The 16,602-nt window shown below is 35.3% G+C and overlaps 1 protein-coding gene across 3 annotated transcripts in view; it reads right to left on the bottom strand.

Annotated features, from left to right (window-relative positions):
• SUZ12 (SUZ12 polycomb repressive complex 2 subunit) overlaps positions 1 to 16,602 on the bottom strand; it is a 50,695-nt gene that overhangs the window by 16,247 nt on the left and 17,846 nt on the right. For all 3 annotated transcript variants that reach the window (XM_071210483.1, XM_058283843.2, XM_058283844.2), the window contains 5 exons: positions 14,819 to 14,904; positions 13,200 to 13,431; positions 12,257 to 12,350; positions 7,811 to 7,916; positions 4,367 to 4,544 (listed from right to left, as the gene is read on the bottom strand). In XM_071210483.1, coding sequence (XP_071066584.1) covers positions 4,367 to 4,544; positions 7,811 to 7,916; positions 12,257 to 12,350; positions 13,200 to 13,431; positions 14,819 to 14,904 — 696 coding nt within the window. The remainder of the gene's footprint in view (positions 1 to 4,366; positions 4,545 to 7,810; positions 7,917 to 12,256; positions 12,351 to 13,199; positions 13,432 to 14,818; positions 14,905 to 16,602) is intronic.

Raw genomic sequence — 16,602 nt, 5'->3', positions numbered from 1 at the left:
AACAACAGATTTTCTCATATCCACCAGAATGAGTTCTAGTAAGCAAATAATTACCGCTGGGCAATCCCACTTCTAGCTATATACTCAAAGAATTGAAAGCAGGGCCATGAACAGATACTTGTATATTGATGTTCACAGCTGCCAAAGATGGAACCAACCCAAATGTCCAACAACAGATGAATTGCTAAACAAAATGTGGCATAGCCATACAAAGGAGTATTATTTGGCCATAAAAAGAACTGAATGGTTGGAACATGACATAACATGGATCAACCCTGAAGACATCATGTTGAATGAAATAAGCCAGATACAAAAGGAAAAACAGTATATGATCTCATTTATATGAAATAAGCAAATTATGCAAATTCATAAAGTCAGAAACTAGAATACTGGTTACCAAGGACCAGGTGGGCAAGGGAAAAGGGGAGGTAATGTTTAACTGGTACCTAGTTTCTGTTTAGGGTAATGGAAAAGTTTTGGCAATGGATGGTGTGGTGAAGGGGGCACAACTTTGTGAATGCAATTAATCCCAATGAATTGTACATTTGAAAAGGAAAAGGAACAAAAAGGGAAATTTTAGATTATTACTACATTCAAAAAAAAACCACAGAAGTAAAACACAAAGGGGAAACCTAATGTAAACAGTGGGCTAGGGAAACGGACTTTGGCCCAGTGGTTAGGGCGTCCGTCTACCATATGGGAGGTCCGCGGTTCAAACCCCGGGCCTCCTTGACCCGTGTGGAGCTGGCCATGCGCAGTGCTGATGCGCGCAAGGAGTGCCGTGCCACGCAAGGGTGTCCCCCGCGTGGGGGAGCCCCACGCGCAAGGAGTGCGCCCGTGAGTAAAGCCGCCCAGCGTGAAAAGAAAGTGCAGCCTGCCCAGGAATGGCACCGCCCACACTTCCCGTGCCGCTGACGACAACAGAAGCGGACAAAGAAACAAGACGCAGCAAATAGACACCAAGAACAGACAACCAGGGGAGGTGGGGAAATTAAATAAATAAATCTTTAAAAAAAAAAAAACAGTGGGCTAAAGTTAAGAGCATAATTACAGTAATGTTTCTTCAATTGTAACAAAAATGCCACATTAATGCAAAATGTTAATAGGCAAAACTGTGTAAAGATGGTAAACAGAATCTGCACTTTCTGCGTTTCACTGTAAACTTAAAACTGCTCTAATTTTTAAAAAAGCTATTTACTGCAGCACTATTAATAAAGCAAATTCCAAATGCCCATAAGTAGGAGATTAGCTGAATAAACAATAGTATAATTACATACTGGAGCACCATAAAGCTGTAAAAAGGAATGAGAAGTATCTTTATACATTATATGGAGTGAGCTCCAGGATATATTTTTTTTAAATATGGATGCTACCATTAAAAAAATGGATGCTGCCATTTACTTAAAAATTGGGGATATATATATAATATGTTTGTATTAAACAGGAAGGATAAAACCAAAAACAGTTTTAAAGTGGTTACAACTTTCTCTACAGTAATGCTATACAATAAATTAGGCCAAACTCAGTAGTTTAAAACAATAATTTATTCCTGTGTTCTTAGGTTTTCTGGGTCAGACTGGGTTAGTTGTTTTTACAACGTGACTCTGAGGGTCAACATGGTAGCTCTGCTGCATGTGCCTCATCGTGGAGCCCTGACTGGGGGACAGGGCTACCTGAAGCATGTTCTTCCTCATGGCAAAGGATTACTAAAGGTGTTACTAGAGGGAAGTGGATATGGCTGAAGGAAGTGGGCTCCCATCTACCATATGAGAGGTCCAGAGTTTGATTCCCGGGGCCTCCTGGTGAAGGCAAGCTGGCCCAAGCAGAGAGCTGGCCCACACAGAGTGATGACCCACCCAGAAACCTGGCACAGCAAGATGATGCAACAAAAAGAGGCACAGAGGAGAGACAATAAGAAATGCAGCAGACCAGGGAGCTGAGGTGGCACCAGAGATTGAGCACCTCTCTCCCACTCTGGAAGGTACCAGGATGGGTTCCCAATGCCACCTAAAGAGAAGAAAGTGGACATAGAAGAACACACAAGCAAATGGACACAGAAAGGAGACAGTGAGCACAAAAAAAAAAGAGAAATAAATAAATCCTAAAAAAAAAACCCACCAGAACTATTTTAAAAATTTTAACAAAAAAAGGGGGTTACTAGAGGCATGCAACACATTTTAAAGGCTAGGCTTAGACCACACACACAGTCCCTTATGGCCACGTTCTATTGGCAAAAACAATTCACAACTTCCAGCCCACCATTAGTAAGGTGAGGAAATCCATTTCTTCCGTGAAGCTGAGGCAGGGGAAAGAAGTATTTGTAAAAAGAATCTCATTTACTACAGACACATACTGGTGTAGGGCAGATAGAGGATTGTAAGTAAAATCAGTAACTGTTGGGCAGCGGACTTGGCCCAGTGGTTAGGGCGTCCGTCTACCACATGGGAGGTCCGCGGTTCAAGCCCTGGGCCTCCTTGACCCATGTGGAGCCGGTCCACGTGCAGTGCTGGCGCACGCAAGGAGTGCCGAGCCACGCAGGGGTGTCCCCCATGTAGGGGAGCCCCACATGCAAGGAGTACGCCCCACAAGGACTACACCCCGTAAGGAGAGCCGCCCAGAGCGAAAGAAAGAGCAGCCGCACACACGGAGAGCTGACACAACAAGATGACACAACGAAAAAAAGAAACACAGATTCCTGTGCTGCTGACAACAACAGAAGCGGACAAAGAAGACGCAACTGTAAACAGACACAGAGAAGAGAACAACTGGGGTGGGGGGGGGGAAGGGGAGAGAAATAAATACATAAACAAATCTTTAAAAAAATAAAATAAAATAAATGTCCTCATTATCTATATATATCCAGTCTCTGGCATAATCCAGCTCAAAGCCTCTTTTTGTACAGTATGTGGACTAGAAGACTTTTTACATTTCTAAAGCACTGTAAGAAGGGGAAAGACAAGGGAAAAGGAGGACAGTATATGGCCTGCAAAGTCTAAATTATTTACTATCTATTTACAGAGACACTTTGATGACTCTAGGCGTAACTACACACAGAGGAAATATCCTAAGTACCATTAAAAACTGACATTTAACTGTATATCCCATACATCCCTAGTGGGATATTCCTTGGATAAAAAAGGAGAACTACAAAGTATTTTTGGTATTAGCAATGGTATTATTATTCTGAGACTTCGTTACATGTAATGTGGGATAGAGCAAATAATCAATCATGTTGGTATTGTTGGGAAGTGCTATTTTAAAATGGAAGAAAAAAATGCAGGTGTAAGAAAAATGAGGCAAAATAAAACCATGTAATCTTACAATTAAAAAACAAAACGAAACAAACAAACCAAAAAACCCCCTATTATTTACTACCAAGTTTAACCTGGTACAATCCAGGATATGTATTCTTGATTCTCTTCTATCCCTAAAATTTTAAAAACTCTGAAATATTGAACTGAGTTCTAAAACACATAAACATATTTACAGAATTATAAAAACTATAGATTTTCAATTCCAAAATCTAAAAACTATGAAAGAGAAGCGGACTTAGTCCAGTGGTTAGAGTGTACGTCTACTACATGGGAGGTACACAGTTCAAACCCCGGGCCTCCTAGACCCATGTGCAGCTGGCCCATGCACAGTGCTGATGCGCGCAAGGAGTGCCGTGCCATGCAGGAGTGTCCCCGCATAGGGGAGCCCAACGCACTAGGAGTGCACCCCATAAGGAGAGCCGCCCAGCGTGAAATAAAGTTCAGCCTGCCCAAGAGTGGTGCCGCACACACAGAGAGCTGATGCAACAAGATGCCGCAACGAAAAAGAAACACAGATTCCCGTGCCACTGACAACAACAGAAGCGGACAAAGAAGAACACACAGCAAATAGACAGAGAACAGACAACTGGGGCGGGGGAGGGAGGAAAGGGAGAGAGAGAAAAAAAAAAAACCTATGAAAAACAACAGATTTCTCTTGAGTTCGTGCCAAGTTTTCTTAGTGGAAAACCTTGTCCTAAATTGACTTGAGGCTAGCTACTTGAAGTTTATTATATAATGTATAGTACATATACTTATAAACATGCTATGCTAAAATATATATTTTTTAAAACAGAAATTCCCAAAGACATCCAGTACAAGGGTCTAGAATAAGGGATTGTCAACCAGAACTTAAACACAAAACATTACATTTAATATAGGAAAATGTTAATTTACCATGGCTCATAATTTTCCAAAGAGTATTTCCCAAAGAATAATTATATGGAACAAAAGACAGATGAATTACTACAAAACGTAAGTCCTACCTCTACAAACCTTTACTTTGATAGAAATGCTTTCTTTTTTTTCCTTTTTCTTAAGAAATACTTTCTTACCAATAGTTTGAGTAGGTTTAACTGAACCAGGCTTGTTTTCTTGATGGAGACTCTCTGAATTTCTAGTGGCAAGAGGCTTAGCAATAGGAGCTGTAGATTTATCACTGGTCTCTCCTGTCCAGCGAAGAGTGAACTGCAAAGTAGGTCCCTGAGAAAATGTTTCAAATGGAGGCAGCCTCTAAAAAAGAAAAAAACATGAAAAGAATGAAGATTTCCATAATAACTGAAAGAAATAGTAAGAACAAAACCCATTATTCATTATAAGTCGATATGGACATGATTTAAATCAACAGACTTTTGCTGAAAACCCAAATGCCTGCAGGAATAACCGGGCAAGTAAAGTAAATGTATGGAGCAGCAGAGAATGCAGAATTGGAGTGCTCAGGCTGTCTAAAACAGGTAGCCACATATAACAGCAGACTGTTGCCATGTACAAATGCTGGCCCAGCATGTTTCAAAAGAAGCCAGAAATTTGAAGTTTTATGGGAAATGCTTCCATTTTAAAATATTAGTAAACAATTCAAAATGTCTTGAGAAAAAAACAAAACTGCCAAAATCTGCCAACTTGCAACCTCTACTTTTAGGTGATGAATTACTTTCTTTGTGCAAACTGAATGGCTTTGGCAATTATTAATGGTAGTTTTCTTTGATACCTCTAAGCTGCATTAACTGCCCTTACTTCTCTTCTTTGGTTTTGGGACCATGAACTCTCTTGACTTTTCAATTCCACTTCTAATCATTTTTAAGACAATTCTTCTCTTGGTCTCCTTAAGTCCTAGGTAACCTTTAATTATCCTTCATCCTCCTCAACATTCTTCTTATGGCTTTAGCTATCAGGATAATGATCCCAAACTGGTTCTCTATTGTTATCTTTATACTTGAGATCAACTCCGTAACTCCAGTTGTCTATTGGACAACTTGGATTATTTCAATGTTACCTTGAGCTTAAATACGTTTAGAAGTGAATCCATTATGTTATTTTTTATTTTTTTTTTAAGATTTATTTTATTTATTTTTCTCCCCTTCCCCCCAGTTGTCTGCTCTGTGTGTCCATTTGCTGTGTGTTCTTCTGCATCAGCTTGCATTATCCGGTAGCAATGGGAAACTATGTCTCTCTTTTTTGTTGCGTCATCTTGCTGCACTAGCTCTCCGTGTGTGCAGTGCCATTCCTGGGTGGGCTGCCCTTTTTTCACGGTTCTCCTTGCAGGGCACACTCCTTGTGTGTGGGGCACCCCTATGCAGAGGCGCCCCTGTGTGGCAGGGCACTCCTTGTGTGCAGCACCACTGCACATGGGCCAGCTTACCACACGGGTCAGGAGGCCCTGGGGATCAAACCCTGGACCCTCCATATGGTAGACAGCTGTTCTATCACAGTTGAGCCACGTTCGCTTCCTTCCATTATTTTTTCAACTAAATAGTTTTCTATCCCAGGTACAATTACTTTTGTGACTGTAATTATTATTCTACTAATGGCCCTAAACTAGAATTTTGAAGTTACAACTGACCTCTATTCTTTCTTTGATTTCTTAAGTCCTTTTAGAAATGTCTATCATTTCTTCCTCTCCCTTCCATGATCAAAGGAAATACCTAAATAATGAGACTCTTACTGCCTTACTACTGTATTATCTCAGCTGCTCTCCCTACTACTCATCACTTTTACTTCTCAATCCATATATATAAGACCAAATAAGTTTCTCATAGAGTGCTTTCATGTCATTCTCTTTCATAGAAACCTTCAATGGGTTCCAATTTATTTTTTACTGCCCTAAACCCTAAATTGTTCACCTTTATTAAAAATAATCCTCTTAAACCAAAATTTTAGACTGAATTAAGGTAAAGATGTGATCATATAAACTGATTTTGACACAAGTCCATATCCAGGGTCACAGCATTTTTGCAAATGTAAAAAAAAAATTAATTATTCATTAAAGTGGGATTGGTTTAATAAAATATAGGAATTTTCTTGGGGGGGAAAAACTCATATATACAACCCTTATTTTCTCATGGAAAAACAATATACTTGAAAAAATTTCAAACGGAGAGTATAAGGTTAACATATTTACAAATTTCAAAAACTTAGAAAAGCATAAAGAATTAAAAAAATTTTTTTAGGTATTTGAAATCACATCACCTAGAGAAACAAATATTATATTAATTTTATAAAATGGGATTATGCATACTACTACTTGGAAATCTTCTGGTCCAAATATCTTCTGGATGGCTATCAATTTAGATTTAATTTAACTATTTTTTTCAGTATTTTCACAATTTCTCTAATTAAAAAAAACTGTTACCTGTACTTTTTCACATTTAAACAGTTACTACCTTGTGACAAAGTTCTAGAAGTAGAATTATTAATTATATATACAGCTTCAATTCTTATGCATATTGTCAGTTGGCCTGTCAATAAGATGATACCACCCTATTCTTATATCAAAGCACTGTTTTACAGTGTGTCCTCACATCCACAATACCTCTAGAAAGTGCAATTCTAATTTTGCCAAACTAGTAGTAAAAAATGTTTCATTTTATTTGCATGTCTTTGACTACTACTGTTAAGGTTGAACATCTTTTTTATAAAGTTTACTAGCCATATATATTTCCCCTTGTGAGAACTGCTTGACTATCAATTTTTTCTATTATACTGCCTCGAATTCATAACCATTTCAGTAATCTGCTTGACTAGCCTATGCTCATACCACAAGCTAAGTTCCTCTAGCTTATAGTATGTTCTACTATCTAGTAAGTCAAGGCTTTCCTCAGTATACTTTTCTAAAATTTCCCTTAGCATTATTACATATTCATTCTTCTAGATTAACTTGAGAATAAGGCTTAAAAAAAAGCTTTTTGAATTTTGCTCAGGAGTCTATTCATGAGATATTTTTAGAAATAATTGACATCTTTCTTTCGTTAACTCTTCCGGAAACATGAAAAGATATGTATACTACTTATTCTTTTATGTATTTTAAAAGAGTTATTTTAAGTATGCTTTGGGTAAATCCTGCAGATTTCTTAATAAATTTATTACTAGTCATCACATGTTATCTGCTGCTACTGTGAATGGGATTTAAAATAGCAGTTAACATTTACTGAGCACTTATATTACACAAGGAATAATGCTAAGCATATTTTATTAATTATCTCATTTAATCCATCAACTCAATGCCTCATTTTACAGATGACAAAACTGAGACACTAGTTAAGTAATTTGCCAAATACCATGCAGCCAATAAGTGGTAGAGTCAAAATTTGAACTCAGACAGTCTGGCTACAAGGATGATACCCTTTCATTAAATGTTAAAACTAGGTAATTTTTACTTCTGTTTTTCAAAGTATAAAAATGTAGGACTCTTCATTTCATGAATTTGCATATGGGCAAGAAAACATCATTCAAAAATGGGAGTTCATAATTATAATGTGCTCCATTGTCTATGTAGTCCGTACCTTGCCGTCAAGAATAGTTTCCCATGTTGCTCTTTTCTTGCTTATTGGACATTCTTCCATTTCCTGCATGGCTACTTCATATTCCCCATCTAAGAGCTGTAAGCGCCTGTTAGACAAACACACACTCTTTAAAGTAACCTGTGTATTATAAGCAAATTCTACATCTTTAGAGTTATACTAAAAAGCACTTATTAAATTGATGATTAGCTTACATACCCAGAAGATTTAAAAATATACTTATTCTTCAGTCCTAATAAAAGAATTTTAATGATATGCACTCGTAACTATATAACTAGGGCATTATTTCATTATAATAGCTATTCACATATAACTTCAAACATTTTAATATAATATGCCTAAGTTCTCAAAACATGGTAAGCTTTAAACATTGAAGTATAAAGCATGCATGCAGGCTTTATACTTTAAAAAAAAATGAGGTAAGTGCTACAATACTTTTCCTTAGGGAACCACTAAGAATTATGCCTGTTATTTTGACAGTTGTAAATGTCTGAATTAAATTTTTTACGAGCAACATTTTAATACTTGACCACTAAACTAACTATCCATTATGACAACTCTCCATTAAAATCCTAGGGGGCACCTGGCACATATAGGTGCTCAATAAATATTTAGGAATGAATGAATAAATGGAATATTACAAGAATCTATTAACTCATACCCATACTCACAGTTCATTACATTTTCATTGTGTATGTGTGTGTATATAGTTTATATATATTTTATACGTCTTTAAACACTAGTAACCACTATTAACCAAAACATCATTCTTTAACCATGATCAGTAATTAACTGTATAAAGCAAGAATCTGGTTTCTTATCATCAATCAGAGTAATTCTGTTAGGTGATAATCTAAAAGCTAACATTTATTGAGTGCTTACTATGTGCCAGGCACTATTCTAAAGACTTTACATGATTCATTTAATCTTCCCAATAACTCCACGAAGTGCTATTATTGCATTTTACAGATGAGAAAACAGACACAAAGATGTTACGTATGATTCCAATAGTTACGAATTTTTATCTTTTTTTATGCTGTACTACTTGAATTTAGTCTATTTCAATAGTGTATAAGCGATGCTATTCAACTTTCTATTTTTAAAACTGAGCTTTAATTTTATTTATTTATTCAATAGGTAATACATGCATATGCATCAAAACTAAAAAAGGAGTTTCCCTCAATCTTTTACATGGGTACATAATATTCCATCTCATGGTTGTACATTTGATAGCTACAATCCAATTTACTCTCCTACCTGTAATGTATGAGGAGGCCTTTTTCCCCCACAGCCTCATCAACAGTGCTTTATCAAGCTTTTTGATCTCTGCCAATCTGATAAGTGAAAAAATGGTATCTCAGTGTACTTTTAATTCAGATGTCTTGATTATCTTTTACTTGTTTAAGAACCATATATATTTTCTTTTTTTGGGGTAAACTTTCTATTTATATCCTTTGCTCATCCTTCTTTATGTGGTCTTTTTTAAAAGAAATCAGTATGATCTCTTATTAGAGGATTGAGACATCTGTCTAGAAGTTGAAAATAATTTTCCCCTGACTTATTTTTATTTTGCTCAACATTTCATACTTTTCCTAGGTTTTATGAATTTTTGTCATTCTTTAGGAAGACTTTAACCTCCCTTGGATTTTAAAGACAGTTTACACACATCTAGTCCCAAGATCTTGGCTTATAAATACCATTCCCCTACCAAAGGAACTGGGATTTGTTGAAGAAATAGCTAATGCCAGAGCTGAGGTAGCAAAAGGAGAAGTAAGTCTGGAATATCTCACTATTCCAGGAAATGAGGAAATATGGGTTTTTTTTTTTGAAAGATAAAGTGAAAAGGACACAGAGGCCTACTTGGAGAGGCTCTTCCTGGCCAAATATGAGACAATATGATTAAAATGAATAACAACATGAATGGATTTTTAACAGATTTAATAAAAATAGAATAAAATACTCCATACTGATACTATGAATAAAAATCAAAATTGATAAAGGGAAATCTCTTCTTACAGAAATGAGAACTAATAATTGTGGAAAACATGACAGGAAGTCACCAGTTAGCAACCATCACAGTAATGTTTATTCAGGCAAGAATCATCAATGGATGTTAAAACTGGGTAAAAGACTATTGGTGAAAAAAGAACATTTACCCAGTTTTAGTTATTATGACTGATTAGACATTAATTGCGAAGGGAAAAGGTACCTTCACAATGAATATGGTTAGAACCACCCTAACCAAGCAATCAAACCTAATAGTACTTTGTGTCTGTGATACAGTACACAACAAGCACATTACCAATTGGTATTCCTAATCAGTTTCATGAGGAAACAATCATAGAAGCCCAAACTGAGATACATTCTGCAAAACTAATGGCTTATGCTTTTAAAAAAAAAAAAAGAAAAAATCAGCATCATAAAAAGCAAGTAAGGCTGGGGAAAGACTCCAAATTGAAAAAGAGACTTTACATAAGACAACTAGCTATAATTCACAACCCTTGATTGGGGAGGAGGGGTCAGTTTTAAAAGACATTATTGGGGTCAAATGAAAAGATGGTTATATTTCTTATATTATGTTAAATTCCTGAATATGATAGGTGTACTGGGGTCACGCAAAGAAAATGTCCTTCTTAGAAGATGCATGCTGTAATGTTTAGGAGTAAAGTGTTATAATCTCTTTTACTTTCAAATGATTGCGCGCACACACACACAAATCAAATACACACAATAAAGCAAATTTGGCAAACGTTAACAACTGATTAATCTAGATGAAGGTTGTAAGGGTGTTCATATTACTATTCTTTCAACTTTTATATTAGTTTGTAGATTTTCAAAATAAAAAGATGGTCTCCCACATGTCTTAATAGTTTTCATTAAATAAAAAGCAGAATTTCGTACATACAGGGAAAATCTTTATATGTAAGACAGGAAGAATTTTAAAAGAACACTATATCCCAACTTGCCTCAATAAGAATATTTACGAATATCCATGAAGCCTGTTTTCCCCTTATCTCCCTCACAGACGTAATCATTACCTACTTATGATTCTGTTGCTTCATGTTTAAATCTTTGATCCACATTCAAATTTCTGACTTTAAAAGACAAATAAACATATTGGTTTCTCCCAATAACATTAAATGATATATTCTAAGACAATGTGGTAGCCGAGTTCTAAATCTAATCACCTCTGCTTTCCTGTTATAAGACTTGCATTTGTAAAAAAAGGAAAAAAATACATGGTTGAGAATATATTTCAATAAAACTGCTTTTAAAAAAAATAAAATAAAAAATAAAAAAGGGAATGAAGTTCTGATACATGCTACCACATAGGACAAATAATGTATGATCTAACACGAAATGACTGGAATATGTAAATTCATCATCAGAGAGTAAATTACAAACTACTGAGGATGGGGAGTGGGAGTTTAATGCCTAATAAGTACAGAATTTCTGTTTGGGGTGACAGGAAAGTTTTGATAATGGATGGTGGTGTTGGTAGCACAATACTATGAATGTGATTATACCAATGAATTGTATACTTTAAAGTGTCTAAAACGGGAAACGTTATGTTGCATATATATAAATGTAACAATAAAAATTTTTATTAAAGGAGTCTTGCACCTTTCTTCACCTGGTGGCTAAAAAATGATAACCTTAAAGCAACAATCCAGCACTTTTTAAAAAGCTAAGATAGGTTGATTTTCTTGGTGCTTTCTTTTATACCTGGTTCACAGTGAACTGAGTTACTGTCACCGAGCAGCCTATAACAAGAAACCATGGCATGCTGTACATTTAATCCTTCAATTCTGCCAAAAAAGAATGCTGCAGTATTTCCTGGACCTTTCATTGGCCTTCACATGCTTCATTACCAAACACAAATGTTCTGCTGCCACACTGTGCAAAATGCACGTATAATTACGGTATCCTCCTTCAAATTTAGTAAACACAGGATTTGCACAAGATACAGTTCATTCAGGTCTCTGCTCAAATATTGCCTTCTCCCAGAGGCTTTCTCTATATAAAGAACCAACATTTATATTGTTTTACTTCATACACTCACAACTAAGTGACATTAGTTATAATTATAATTATAATTTGGGGGTGGGAATGGGATGGAGTATAACTTGTTTCCTCCACAAGAATTTAAGCACCACAAAGGCAGGGACTTTGTTGCCTTCTTCCTGTCTAGGACAGTGTCTACGCAAAGAAAAATACTTGCCAAATAAACCATCTTAACTGACCCACTGAAATAGTTGTCTGTATTTATTGCTCTTAACGTAATAAAGAGAAAAACTCAAGACTTACTAATTTTTTTATCCATAAGAAAACAAAGGCAAAAAATATTCAATATCACCACTATATTCTGCTTCAGAATTAAAACATTTCTAAAACATTATGGGACCCTCAAATGTCCATCAACATTACCTGTTTTTATCAAATACCGTCATTTGTGCAACAAACGTCTTTTCCCCATCCTCACGATTTCGTTTTCTTCTAGCTGGAAGTTCTTCATTGACATCTGTATTTGATAAATGTTTCATAATCAAATATTCAAGCAAAAATTTGGTATTTACAATATATGGTTCCTTATAGACTACACTCTTCTCCATTCTGCAGTTTTACCATACGTTTATGTCTTTACTTTATAACATTCATTGACATTAATGCCACATTAGTGCAAATTAATTTTCTATATGGAACGATCCTCCTTGCTTAAGCAAACCCTTTTTCACTCATGGTTACTCTTCAAGAACTTCAAAGGACACTCTAAGGCTCAGAAGATTATTTCACCCATACTTTCCCAGCAATTAGGTGCTTCTCCGATGAACTTCACAAACACCTTTATTATGGCACTCATTATTTTGCCAAAATTATTATTTCCATGTCTATCTCCCTACCCTAGGCGGTGATTCTTTAAAGAACAGGACTATAATTTCAATCACCTTTATATCCATAGATCCTATATGTTGGCTGGGTGATTACCATCAAAGCTGAATTCAAAATTGTTGGAACAGAGGGATGAATTGAGGGACAGATATGTGGTAAGTATAATAAAATGTTAATTGTAGAATCTAAGGAGTATTCCAACTTTTCTGTATTTTTGAAAAGGGCAATCTACCAAAAATACTATCACATTAGATTACAAGAGATTTGAAAAATAAAGGTCATGCTATTAGAATATATGCAGTATATTTCTAGTACTTTATTTTATTCCTTGGAAAGGCAAGGTTTTTAAAATAACTTGTAAAATCAAATACCTGACACACGATTATGGATACTATGAAAGAATACTGGTTCAACACATTTTCACTGACCACCTTAATCTCCAACAACAAAATATAGTAAAAAATATTAAAATAAAAATTACCAATATTTTCATTGGTTTCTCCATTAATCATTCCATTAAACTCTCTTCTTCCCGGGCGAGTCACTCTAAATAGTAATGAGTAAGACTTCACCATATGGCTGTTACTAGGTTCAAATTCATTACTGGAAACTGCAAGGGACGGGAAATTTCCAGGTTTTGTTTGATTGAGGTCAGGATTCAAAGGCACCTGCTTTTTACCTGTGGGAACTTGCCTTATTGGACAACTTACATCCTGCAAAGGCAAAGATTATTAAGTTACATTTATTTATGTGTATGCAATTATAAGAATTACAATAAAACTTCTAATCATAAGTTACAGGAAGCATGGTAAAGGCTATAATTACCAGATGGCATGCTAAAATTCTAACCAGAGTTCTGAAAACTGTGATATTACATGAAGCAAAAAGAGAATGTGGTGCAACTATGGTCCAAATATTAAAATAACTGAGGATTTCCCTAATATAATGAAATGACATTTAATCATATAATGAAAATGATGGCACAGTATATCCAACATTTTAACTTCTGGTCATGTGAAATGGTTTTACAGAAACATGGAATTAAAACCATGCTTAAAATGTTAAACTCAGGTAAATTTATCTTTTACTTTAAATTTCCTATTTTAACCTAACAGCAACTAGTAGGACAAAAATGAAAAAAAGATGGTTATAATAACGCTGCTGTCAAAACGATCAAATAGTAAATCCATACTCTTAAATATGCTACATAACAGAAGGGATATGGATCATCTTATAAAAAATGTTCTTTTATTATGTAACTACAGTTATGCTGAGAGAACATAGTAGGATAAAAAGGAAGAGGCAGAAGATCTTTATAACATAAACGTAAGGGAGCAGGTGGCTCAGCAGTTGACTGCCTGCTTCCCACATGGGAGGTCCCAGGTTGGGTTCCTGGTGCCTCCTAGAAACAAACAAACAAAAAAACAAATAACAAGTAAATGAATGAAAAAAACCAACTCAGAGGAGCCAAGGTGGCTCAGTGGCTGAGTGCAGGCTTCCCAAGTATGAGGTCCAGGGTTCAATCCCTGGTACCAAAAAAAATATATAGTGCATTACAGGAAATATCTTACCCATCCCACTACAGAGATGACAACATTTGTGCATATCCTTCTAAGAAAAGGATTATACCTATATACTTTTCCTTTCAAATACAGAAAGAATCATGCTTTTTAATATAATGTCTCACTTCACTTTTTAACCTGAATTTTTATATCACTGCATGCCATAACGTATGAAAGTGGACTGGAAGTGGGGAATGTTATTTCCTAATTTTACATCAACTTTTTTTTTTTTTTAATGTATAGCTTAACTGCTGATTCCTACTACCTTAGCCACCTCCTTATCAATACTCTAGCACAATTTTCAAGCCCCATATGACCATATTATGATCTTGGAAAAATATTAACAATAAGGTCTGCCATAAAGGTCAGTTCCTACTCCTTTCAAAAGACCCAAGGGTATAAAATATATTATTACCATTAGCTTTGGTGAGCTATCTAGGAAATGGAACCATCATAACACTTGTTGCTATGGTAAAATGATTTCTTAATTATTAAGATAATTACTATACTTAATTACCTCTATTATTTTATACATTACCTTTCTTTTTTTGTGGCAAACTTTTACAAGCAGAACTTCCAGGGTAACAGAATTTTGTTCATTTTCTGAGTTTTGTGATGGCTTATCTAAAGAGAAATTCAATAACTTAAAATACATTTTTCAAAAGTATAAATGCAGTACTTATTTTTCAAGATTGAGAATTTCAAGCAATAAAGAATTCCCATGATGAAGACTTCTAAAAATTTACTGATTCTTTTTTCCCTAAATCAGTCCCCATCTTTTAGCTAACACTTTTTAAAATAAAGCCTTTGTATATAAAGTCATTTAAATAAAACTTTCACAAGACAAATGTAATTATCTTTCTATTTACTGTGATTTTTTTGACTCAATAAGACAATTATTTTCATTTACATACACCCAAAGTATTTACTGATTGCTTCTGATCTTTTATGGAAAAAGAACATAATAAACTGCTAGTCAAGAGTGATTTTGACAAATACAGTTATAGCCTCCTGGTGAAAAGCACAAAAATAATTTGGGAGAGACAACACAAACTAAATACCTCCATTTTTTCCTTTTCTTGAAATTATTAGAAAAATTACTTAAAGATACATTTAAGTACAACTATTTATTATTATACATACTTCATTTTGAATACTTCATTTTGAATACATAGACATAAAACTAAAAAAAAAAAAAATTCTTTGATTTGACCAGGACTTATAACCACAAGGATAAAAAAGATATCTGATATCTAAAACGCAATAACAAAAATGTTCTCAGAATAACAGTCACCACAAAAATAGTACCCCACTAATCTTTATGTATTCTAAGTGGTTTCAAAGCACTAGTTGCTAAACAAAAGTCTTCATTTTAAAACAAAAGAAAAATATACTCTTAGGGATCTTTTTTTTTAAAAAAAAAAATTTATTTCTCTCTCCTCCCCCCCAGTTGTCTGCTCTCTGTGTCCATTCCCTGTGTGTGCTTCTGTGACTGCTTCTATCCTTATCAGCGGCACTGGGAATCTGTTTCTTTTTGTTGCATCATCTTGTTGTGTCAGCTCTCCGTGTGTGCTGCGCCATTCTTGGGCAGGCTTCACTTTTGCACTGGGCAGCTCTCCTTTCGGGGCTCACTCCTTGAGCGTGGGGCTCCCCTACACAGGGGACACCCCTGCATTGCACGGCACTCCTTGCACGCATCAGCACTGCGCATGGGCCAGCTCCACACGGGTGAAGGAGGCCCAGGATTTGGACCACCGGCCTCCCATGTGGTAGGCGGACGCCCTATCCATTGGGCCAAGTCTGCTTCCCAATCTTAGGGATCTTGATATTGATTTTCCACTTAAAATTATTTCCTTAAAAAAATAAAACTCTACAAGTATACCTTAACAATCTTCCCAACTTCCGCTTATTTCAAAGTTATAATGGGAAATTATATTCTGGGAACTGAAGTGTCAACAGAGTTTACTTTCTCATTTACTTGAAAAACATCAAGGAAAACAGTAAATCTGAGCAAGTTTTGAAATTTGTGTATTTTGTCATGTAGACAGAAAGTTTAATCTGACTACTTTCTAAAGATATTGCTTCAGTGATGGATAATTCTCTATAAGTGCTTAGGGGAAAAAAAGACAAACTTATAGAATTCAAACTATTAAGCTTCTAAAGTATTAGTGTCTGTGTACTAGACAAAACCATCAAATATGATGAACAAATTAAAAAATATATAAAACAATTATAAGTAATATAAAAAAACAAACATGAAAATGCTACTCGGGTTACTTCCATATAAAAAACATACCAGGTCTAAAGCAAAACTAGAAATAC

The sequence above is a fragment of the Dasypus novemcinctus genome, chromosome 21 (genome assembly GCF_030445035.2).
Source record: "Dasypus novemcinctus isolate mDasNov1 chromosome 21, mDasNov1.1.hap2, whole genome shotgun sequence".
Classification (NCBI taxonomy): domain Eukaryota; kingdom Metazoa; phylum Chordata; class Mammalia; order Cingulata; family Dasypodidae; genus Dasypus; species Dasypus novemcinctus.
The sequence above is the reverse complement of the archived record's forward strand: the minus strand, read 5'-3'. Positions and strand labels throughout refer to the sequence as shown.